The 10,686-nt window shown below is 38.4% G+C and overlaps 1 protein-coding gene across 1 annotated transcript in view; it reads left to right on the top strand.

The window, feature by feature from the left end:
* Window positions 1-10,261, top strand: part of LOC107667894 (adhesion G-protein coupled receptor G7-like) — a 21,719-nt gene extending 11,458 nt beyond the window's left edge. Inside the window, exon 15 of the mRNA XM_016459634.1 lies at window positions 10,206-10,261. Within this exon, the coding sequence (XP_016315120.1) occupies window positions 10,206-10,232 (27 nt within the window). The 3' untranslated portion in view covers window positions 10,233-10,261. The remainder of the gene's footprint in view (window positions 1-10,205) is intronic.
* The last annotated feature ends 425 nt before the right edge of the window (window positions 10,262-10,686 follow it).

Below are 10,686 nucleotides of genomic sequence, written 5' to 3'. Positions count from 1 at the left end.
ATACTCAGCAAAATATTGTCTAATTATCGTTATCGATAAAATCCCATAAAATATAGAGATATAATTTTTTGTCAATATCGCACACCCCTAGTGCAGTTCTGTTATCTTTTTAGTTTAACATTAGTTTGATTGTAAATGGATGGCTGTTTTCTGATGTACTGATGGACTTCCCACTCTAGCAATGATCCAGCCCTGCCTCTGCTTTATAAACCAGACAGGAACAAGAGTTAGTTAGTAGTTAGTTTTATAAATGTCATATCCAATACGTGTGAAATGGACTGCTCTCTGCTGCTCTTAATCTTTACCTCAGGTAAGGTGTAAAATTTTGGTGTAGGATTCATTTTGATTTTGTGATCATTTTGATTATTTTTCACTCAGAAACCACTAGTAACTTTCTCAAATAGTTACAAAGAAACTGAAATAAACTTAAAAAAAAATATATATATTTTTTGAAGTAGAAAATGGTATTTTCTTAAAAAATGCTTTCCAAGAGTAAAGCAACGTGAATAAAGTTTGAGTATATTAATGATAATTAATAATCAGGTTATTTTAAACAATAATTTGTCATTATTATTATGTAAAAATGGTCAGGTTATTGTTTACTACTATGCACAACAGTACCACAAGATACTTCCTGTGTTTTGTTTCTCTCTTTACCATACCATTGCATTTACTATCTGCCATATAAACATAATATGGGGAAAAAAGTGCAACAAAAATTTTTTACAAATCTTTGTAAAATATCAATAAACATTTATTTAACCATACGTAAGTTTCTTACTGAAGGTAGTTTTTGATCTCAGTTTTTAGTGGTTATTGAAAATGAGACAAATTTGCTATTATTTTAATCTTCAATATGTCATTTAACAGTTGAGATATTTCTTTAATGCTTTTTAAACTAGCAGAAGTCATAAACTGGGTTTAAATACCAGCACAACGAAGAATGTCATTATTGTATATTAAAAAGTTAATTATTGTACTGACAAAACATTTGACGTGTTTTTTTTTTTTTTTTGGATTAGATCAAATAGCATTTTAAGCTGTTATATGGGCCTCTTACAACACAATGTCATATTTTCTTTCCATTCTTTATGGGAAAAAGTATATACTGTATTCATGAAATAAAACCACATATTCGTACTATACGTGTGAAATTAATGTGGAAAAAAGAAATACTCTGAACCCAGAAGTGGATTTACACAAACTGAGAAAGTTAATAAGTAATATGTTCAATTTATATAGCGCCTTTCCCAAGCTCAAGGATGCTCTACAAGGTACACCAAAGCAGCAAATATTGATTACAAAGAAACAATTTCTTTGGACATTTGCCCAATTCAGTTACAAATAATGCAGTTGCATATAACAGAAATTATGCAGTAAAGACAGAAATAGAAAACAAAACAAACAAATACACAATGTAAATTAGCGATAGTGTTGATTAAACAAATACAATTTTAAGCTTTGATTTGAATTCACTGAAAGAGGTGACTGTTCTGAGTGCCAGAGGAAGTGAATTCCAAAGTTTGGGTGCAGTAACAGAGAAGGACCTGCCGCCCATTGAAGATAGGCGGAACCTAGGTACACAAAGAAGTTCAGAATTAGAAGACCGGAGTGCGCGAGAAGGTATATAAGAAGAAAGTAGGTCGGAAAGATAGGAGGGAGCAAGACCATTGAGTGCCTTAAAGGTGAGCAGAAGAATTTTGTATTGCACACGAATAGATACAGGCAACCAGTGAAGATTAAATAGAATAGGGGTGATGTGAGCAGATTTTTTTGTGGAAGTTAATAATCTGGCAGCAGAATTTTGAATGTACTGCAGACGAACGATGGAGTGAGCTGGTAAGCCAGAGAAAAAAGAGTGTTACAATAGTCAAGGCGAGTGGTAATAAATGCATGCACTAATGATTCCGCATCTTTTCTACTGAGGAAAGGAAGTTGCGCAATTCGACATAGTTGAAAAAAAGCAGCTTTGGAGAGTTTGCTAATGTGGTCGTCCAAGGTCAGTGATGGGTCTAGAATGATACCTAAGTTTCTAACAGTAGCCGATGGAAAAATAGAAATAGCGTCAAGGTCAAAGCTAGAAACATCAATTTTATTTTTTATTAGAGATGGGGGACCAATTATTAAAATTTCTGTTTTACTCAAGTTCAGACTAAGAAAATTTGAATGTAGCCAATCCTTTAACTCACTGACACATGAAGATAAGGATGCCATCGAATGGGTAGAATCTGGTTGACAAGCAGTATATATCTGGATGTCATCGGCATAACAGTGGTAGTTAAAACCATGACGACGAATTATTTGGCCAAGAGGCTGAATGTAGAGGATGAATAATAATGGTCCGAGAACTGAGCCCTGGGGAACACCCTGTTTGAGCAAGACAGTGGGAGATTTGGAATTGTGCAGTGAGATGAAGTACTGCCTATCTGTGAGATATGAGGAGAACCAGGATAATGCAGAACCTGAGATGCCAACCTCTGCAAGGCGAGATAGTAATATCTTATGACAAACAGTATCAAAAGCTGAGCTGAGGTCAAGTAATAAAAGGATTGATAAACTGCCTGAGTCTCCAGAAAGTAATAGATCATTGACAACCTTCACTAGAGCAGTTTCCGTACTGTGCCGTGAGCGAAAACCAGACTGAAAAATATCAAAGAGATTGTTGCGAGCTAGAAATGACTGCAGCTGAGAGGCAACAGTCTTTTCCATGATTTTAGATACAAATGGCAGGTTCGAGATTGGACGGTAGTTGGATAGATTTACAGGATCCAGATTCGTTTTTTTGAGAATAGGAGTAACAGCAGCAGTCTTGAGTGAGATAGGAACAGTGGAAGACATGTTGATGAGGTGTGAGATTGGGGCAGAAATAACAGGAATACAGTGTTTCAGGAGAAAAGTAGGTGCAGGGTCTAGTCAGCTTGAAGAGGAATTTCGATTTCTGTATTAAATCAGCAATTAGAGATGGATTTGTTAAGGTAAAGGTAGCCAATGATTGGGTAGACTGAGTTTGCTCACAATTAGAAATAGTCGGTTCCTCATCAAAAGTCCCACATAAAACATCTAACTTTCCCTGAAAGTGGTGCAAAAAAGTACAACACAAATCTTCCGATTCATGTTGGCTGATACTATGATTTGGTGCCTGGATTAGTTTGTTTACCATGCTAAATAGTGCTTTAGGCCTATTTTTAGCTTTGTTAATGATGCTGGAGATATATGAAGAGCGGGCTGCATTCAAGGCAGTTTTGTAGTTCTTTATGTAATCAGAATAAACAAGATAATGGACAGTTAAACCCGTTTTCCTAAAAAGATGTTCAAGTTGTCTGCTTTTTGCCTTCATAGCACGTAGCTCTGCATTAAACCAAGGACAGGAGTGAGACATGGGAACAGACCTGGTCCTAATTGGAGCATACTCATCCAGGATGTTAGAAATAAGAGAATGGTACATATCATAAATCATAGATGGACAGATCAAATTTAAAACTTCAGGAACAGCAGAGGAAGCAACAGACGCACGGGATCACAGTAGACGATGGCTGATGAATACTGAAAGTCCTTCTAGACGAGCGATGTAAATAACGCGGGCGACGAATGATAGCAAGTCTACGGCAGTGTTCGTACGTCGCAGAGTCGAGACGCAGGTGCCCATTTAGAGCCTTTAGCTCGCAGGGCGTATATCTAATTTCCATGTTGGGGTCAGATCCAATAGTGACCAAAAAAATAATAATGAGCCTTTGAGCTATTGACGTGTTGGCAATTGCCATAGGAATGCCAGCCATCGGCAAAACCACGTTAGCCAGAACCACAATCATCACAGCATCTACAAAAGTTCACTGAGAGGAAGGCTACCCGACCAGACAGTAAGCCAGTAGACCAACTGACAAGAAGAGTGTTAACTCACCTGACAGTCAGTCCAATAGATGGAGGAACGAAGAGGTAGAGGGCTCGCAGTAAACCGACAACCAAAAAGTTCCCGGCGGCAACAAAGCATGCCTCGTTGAAACAAGGTAGTAAAAAACAGACCACAGAGTAGTATCCAAGTAGTATCCAAGAAACCAGAGGGATTCACAGCAGATCCAACAATAGTCCGAACAGTAGTCCAGTAGTCCAAAACAAAAGTAGTAGTCCAAGACAGTAGTCCAAAAACGAAAAAGAACCAGACAAAACGCAAACACAGATCGTCACAAAACAAACAAACAGCCCAGCGTGGAGCGGCAGCCAGACGCGCACAGCGTACCCACAACCGGAAGTGTGACCCACACACTTGCGATTTTGACCACAAATAAACGCAGTCTTAGTGAGCCACCTTAGTGAGCCACCATACTGAGCGCTGTGGTGTCTCTCAAAAATGTAATTGTCCCTTTCAACTAGAAAACAGGACTTCCGACAATATAACCATTTGTCCCATTCATAAATGTATGAGGGGACCGTCTCTGCCTTATACTGTACAGTCTCTGGTTTCATTGCTGTTGAATATGTTGAGTGAATGGAGAGTTCTGCTGGGAAGTGGAAAGGGGTGACAGACATTAAACTGTATTGCACTTGACAGGCAAACACTTGTCAAAAGTCCCTCTTGTGCCGCTAATAGAGGGTCCATGATGTTGTTTATTCATTTTCTCCTGTGTCTGTGTGCTTTATAAACCTGTAAGAGCTTGATGTTTACCCTTGTCCTTCTGTTTCTCTTTTCTTTTTCTCCATCCTACACTTGTTTCTCCCTCAGCCCATGGTTATGCAACAGAGCGACTGAATTAATGATCAGTGTTGATACAGGGCAACCAAAACAACACTGTTATTTCTGATGCAAACATCTGAAATGACACTGAAAAGCAGAGGCTATGCTCAAAAAATTGACATGAAACTATGCACACTAATTCACGGTGGCATTTGAATCACTTTTAGTGCATATTGTTGTATGATCATGTTTTCATTCATTTTTATATAAACATGTCAATTTGGTGAGTACTTAATTTAATCTGTAACATAAACTTGGTGAACATACTGTCAGTTCTCTTGCAACTGCCCGAACAGGAGGTATGGTCTCATGTGCATTATGGGAAAGGCATTTGTTGCAAATGTTTATCCACTATAATCTTAGTTCAAAAGAAAGGCAAAGGGTACGTGTGTAAATGTGTGGCTAGATTATGAAAATGCTTTCTGGTTCTAGTCATGTAACTTGTAACAGCTGCAGGGAAGGAAAAGTTGGAAAAAATGTATGACAAGACAGATCAAAGATGATTTTGAATCCTTGATTTTTATTTATTTATTAGTTTTTTTGCCTGTTCATTTGTGCATGCTTGTAAAATATGGGAACTGTATGATTCACTGAAAGGTTCTTTGGGGAAATGGTGGTTCTTTGGCATTGCTGTGAAAACCCCCTTTTGGAACCCTTATTTTCAAGAATATAACGCGGGCGACGAATGATATCAAGTTTACGGCAGTGTTCGTACGTCGCGGAGTCGAGACGCAGGTGCCCATTTAGAGCCTTTAGCTCGCAGGGCGTATATCCAATTTCCATGTTGGGGTTAGATCCAATAGTGACCAAAAAAATAATAATGAGCCTTTGAGCTATTGACGTGTTGGCAATTGCCATAGGAACGCCAGCCATCAGCAAAACCACGTTAGCCAGAACCACAATCATCGCAGCATCTACAAAAGTTCACTGAGAGGAAGGCTACCCGACCAGACAGTAAGCCAGTAGACCAACTGACAAGAAGAGTGTTAACTCACCTGACAGTCAGTCCAATAGATTGAGGATCGAAGAGGTAGAGGGCTCGCCAAAAAGTTCCCGGCGGCAACAAAACATGCCACGTTGAAGCAAGGTAGTAAAAAACAGAACACAGAGTAGTATCCAAGAAACCAGAGGGATTCACAGCAGATCCAACAATAGTCCGAACAGTAGTCCAGTAGTCCAAAATGAAAGTAGTAGTCCAAGACGGTAGTCCAAAAACGAAAAAAAAAACAGACGAATCAGACAAAATGCAAACACAGATCATCATGAAAGTAGTAGTCCAAGACGGTAGTCTAGAAACGAAAAAGAACCAGACAAAACGCAAACACAGATCGTCACAAAACAAACAAACAGCCCAGCGTGGAGCGGCAGCCAGATGCGCATAGCGTACCCACAACCGGAAGTGTGCACCTGCCTTTTTTTTTTTTTGCCAAAAAGTGTTGTGCTCTGCTCTCCATTACTAATTTGACTACATAATGCACAATACTAAACAATATAAACAAATAAAAACAAATTGCACAAAGGGGACTGTGCAATATATGTGTGTATACAGTGCAAATATGTAAATATGCACAGTTACTATCTAGAATGTATATGTTTAGTGTGAATGAAATTTAGACTGCTCTCTCCCGCGGCCTCATGATGGATAGTAAAGTGTCCATCGAATGCACACTTCAGAATCCCAGTGGAAGTTATAGATCATCCGTGTACTTTTTGCCTACTGTTTTTTTTCTTATGAATTTGGGCATACTACTCTTTAGGCATACTTTTTTTTTTTTTTTGCATACAATATTGTAGGGGAGTATTCGATTTCAGACACGGCGATACACAGTCATACACCCGGCGCAATACAATTGTTTTTTGCTAGTTTCAGCCCGACACAGTTGCCATTTTCATGTCCTGTGCCACATTAAATAGCAAATGCATTTTTCAAATGCATACGTCAACCTATGACCTCCGGGGTAAGACATACGATGTTTGTACAGATGTTTGTATGTGACCAAGGACGACAGGAGATAAATGAATTCCTGAGGAATGTTTTTGTGTTTTTAGGGTCCGTTCCCACATCTGGGGGTTTTCCCCATTTGGGGTCCGCATGCTCAGGTGTCCGGTTGCTGTCTGTTATGCTCTCTCTCTCTCTCTATGGGAGATGTGAGAAAGATATTGGTTTTAAGGTCAATAAAAGAATAAGTAGACAATTCTAACAGATCATGAGAACATATCACAATATGTGTGCACACATATAATATGTTGGTTGTATAAAATAATTTAAATAAAATATATGATATGACTAATAATGAAATTGGTGATAAAACAATAAATAAAGAAATACAATTCCTCTTACATTTTTCCGTGAGACAAAGTCTTCTTCTTAGCGCAGATATGACCGTTCCGTGAATGAGAGGTTTAAAAAATTGTGCCTAGTTTAAGCTGGAAAAGCTCGCTCGCTCTCTCTCTCTCTCTCTCTCTCTCTCTCTCACATACACACACACACACATACACACGCACACACACACACACACACACACACACATACATTAGTTATCTAAATGGGGACATTACACAGTCTCCTATTTTTTATCTACAGATAATTATATATTTTACAACCTAACACTAACCCATCGCAGAAAACTTTACATCTTACAAAATAAATAAATAATTTATGTGCTTTATAAGTAATTTTCTCAAGGGGTTCGATAAAATGGCCCATGCAGTGTCAAAATGTTCATGCTCCTCTCTTGGTCACTTGGCCACTGCAGTTTAGATTAAACAAGTACACAAGCACACATTCAATCATCCGAGTCTTATTTTCTTCTTTTAAATTAAATGAAAATATATGAATTAGGCGATCGCATATGATATAAAACAAAGCAAAACATTTACACTAGTTTTAGTCATCACTAAAAATATAAAAACGTCGTTAACTGGTTCTCTTTTTTAACCATTTTCCAGGCTTATTATTTTTGACTCACATATAGAATAAGTTTGGAATAAACCTTATCGTCCATGTTCTTCCCTACAGACCCCAAAAATAATATCCAAACAAGATCTATGGGGCCACCGTTGTAAATTCAGCAGACGTAATTACTCAGAAGCCTGTGGGAAAACCCCCAGATGTGGGAACGGACCATAAAAACACAAAAACATTCCTCAGGACTTCATTTATCTCCTGTCGTCCTTGGTCACATACAAACATCTGTACAAACATCATATGTCTTCCCCCGGAGGACATAGGTTGACATCAGAATTTCACACATGCTGATTTTCACATCATGACATCTAACAGGTCACGGGGTCAACACGACGTGGGTGGTTGTGATGCGGGTGGTCGCAATGTGGGTGGTCACTACGTGGGTGGTCGTGACGTGGGTGGGCCACGTGGGGGGAGGGGAAAGGTCACAAAGGTCAAAGCCATAAATCTTTTTGTCATAAGCTACCTGGTACTTACTACTCGCGTACAATAGCCTAATATCAGGCTATATATATGACCGGCAGCTGGTCCGCGCAAATATTTTCCAAACGTAACCGGTCCGTGGTGTAAAAAGATCACGAGCAGATCCGTTCCCTCACTAGAGAAGCGTTCAGTTTTTCCGCTTGCAAATTCCGCCATGTAAATAGCAAATCCCCCATGGCGCGAGTGCAACTGGCTTTTAAAGGGAATGGGAGATGAGACTCTGATTGGTTTATGGCATGTTACGCCCAAAACACACTCATTACTTATTAAGAGAATAGGGACAACCCTTTTAGACCATGCGCCGGGTGCACCGACCATTTTTCCCGTCTTTAAACTAGCAAAAGGAGATTCAGACACGCCCTAAGCGCAATTACGCCGTGTGCTTTAGACCATGCACTTAGATCGTTAAAATAGGGCCCTGACTCTTCCTGTTTAAATCACCGTTCTATCCACTATCTCTGACATTTGCATATGATTGTTGCATTTTGCCCCCTAGAGGCAGTTACACAGAACTTCCAAATTACTCTACAAACATTCGTGCTATTCCGCAACCTGGTCAGGTTTAACCTTCTGATGCTGTGTTGTCATTTTTGACTGGAAAATGTAATGTTTTTTTTTTTTTAGATATTTTTTTTTACTTCTTCGGAATGGTACGAAACTTGGTAAAGGTTTTGGCACCTGCTATGTGATCAAACAAACAAAAAAAAACATGGACATGATTCAAAAAGGTAAATGGTCCTGAAACAAAAGTCACACTTGTACTTGTTCGCAGTCAAAAATGAGCTTATTGGAAATTAATGAGAAGCAAATTTCATCTAATGGAAATGTTTGGTGCTGCAACTAAACAAAATCTCCCCCCCCCCCCTCCAACCTTTTTTTGAGATATCAACCTCAAATTTGGAACACAGCTTAAGTTGGAAACACAACTAAAGTTTAAGTTGGAAATTTCATTTTCAGGTCTATGCTCTAAAAGTGGTTATCAGGTAATACATAGATCATAACTATTCCATACATATAATATAGTGCCATAAAATCCCCTAAAAATAAAAAAAAAACAAACAACAAAAAAAACAATATCAAACTAAAATATAGTACATTCAGTTCATTGAAATAAAACAGTTCGGTCACTTTTGACTACCATGCGAACAGCACCAGAGTGTTAAACTATAAAAGAGTACTCAGCTGAGCGATAAGCTGATATATGTGTGTGAGAAAATATCATATATTGTGTTAAAAAGTAAATAAATAACACAGCACATGAGAACAGTTCCAGTCTCTGTTTTTATTGGAGCTGCATCAGATAAGGCAAATGATTCATGTGCCTAAGAAGTCTCCTTAGCTGTTATAAATTCACTGTAAACATCTTGGGGCTTATTGCTTTATTAAACTCACTCACTGATGAAAAATGCCAAAACATTCAAATTTGAAAAATAATTAGTTTTCTTGTCCCTAATAATGAATATTATGCAAAGGAAGCTCTTTTAGTATGATCTGCATACGTATTTAACTGCTCATTCCATTATATAATCAACAATAACTATCAACCTATGAAACAAACTCACTGAGACTAATGACACTTTCTTTTCCATGCATTATTTTATTATATCCATTATGTGTTTACAGACAAAACATATAAAATAGTGAAATTGTGCCATATATTCTCTGACTTGTTTTGCAGGCACTTGAGACAGTGACATGAGCTCCTCTGACAGAGCCTTCACTCTTATTGGTTGTTGCTCTCAAAAGTTGCTCAGCATTTGCAAAAAGTTAATCATATGTCGCCTACATCCTGTCGCCAATTACTGTTGCTCATAACGATAGAAATCGCCAGCTCTCCACTGAAATTAATCAATGGATCATGTCGCTGCTTGTTGTTGGCAGTGTGAACGGGGCTTTAGTCAGACTGGGTTTTCCTGTCTAAGCAGTCAGTTCTTGGCTGAAATATAAGTTGGCAAGCTGGCCCAGATTTAGCAAGACCAAAGGTCAGTTTGATACTTTTGTCTGATGTTTTGTCTCTATAAACAGCTGTTTTTGAGAAGACTTGGTGTCTAAATACTTCAGAGAGCACCACCGACACATCCAACTACAGCATCAGTACAACATTCAGCACCCTGTACACAACAGTGACCGTGCCGAGTCTGGTGTGTGAAAACAAGGGTATCTTACAAGACGGGATCTGCATCTGCCCAGATGATTGGACTGGAACTACCTGCAACATTCGTAAAACCCATTGAAAATATTGCATGATATGCAGACTGAATAATCTTGTAAAAGGTTTCAAGGTTACTAACGGTCTTGTTTTTTTTTACAGAAAATTTCTGCCCTGAACAAAAGCCCACACCAACTAGCAAATTCACCTTTCCAAAAACTGTCCTAGGCCAGTTTGCTTCCTCCGTAGAGAGATGTCCACCAGAAACAACAAATGGTACTTGTCTCTCTACTAACTTCCTTTTTTATCACAGTATGCAATAATATATATATATATATATATATATATATATATATA

This window comes from Sinocyclocheilus anshuiensis, unplaced genomic scaffold (assembly GCF_001515605.1).
Source record: "Sinocyclocheilus anshuiensis isolate Anshui unplaced genomic scaffold, SAMN03320099.WGS_v1.1 scaffold2293, whole genome shotgun sequence".
NCBI classification, from domain to species: domain Eukaryota; kingdom Metazoa; phylum Chordata; class Actinopteri; order Cypriniformes; family Cyprinidae; genus Sinocyclocheilus; species Sinocyclocheilus anshuiensis.
The sequence above is the reverse complement of the archived record's forward strand: the minus strand, read 5'-3'. Positions and strand labels throughout refer to the sequence as shown.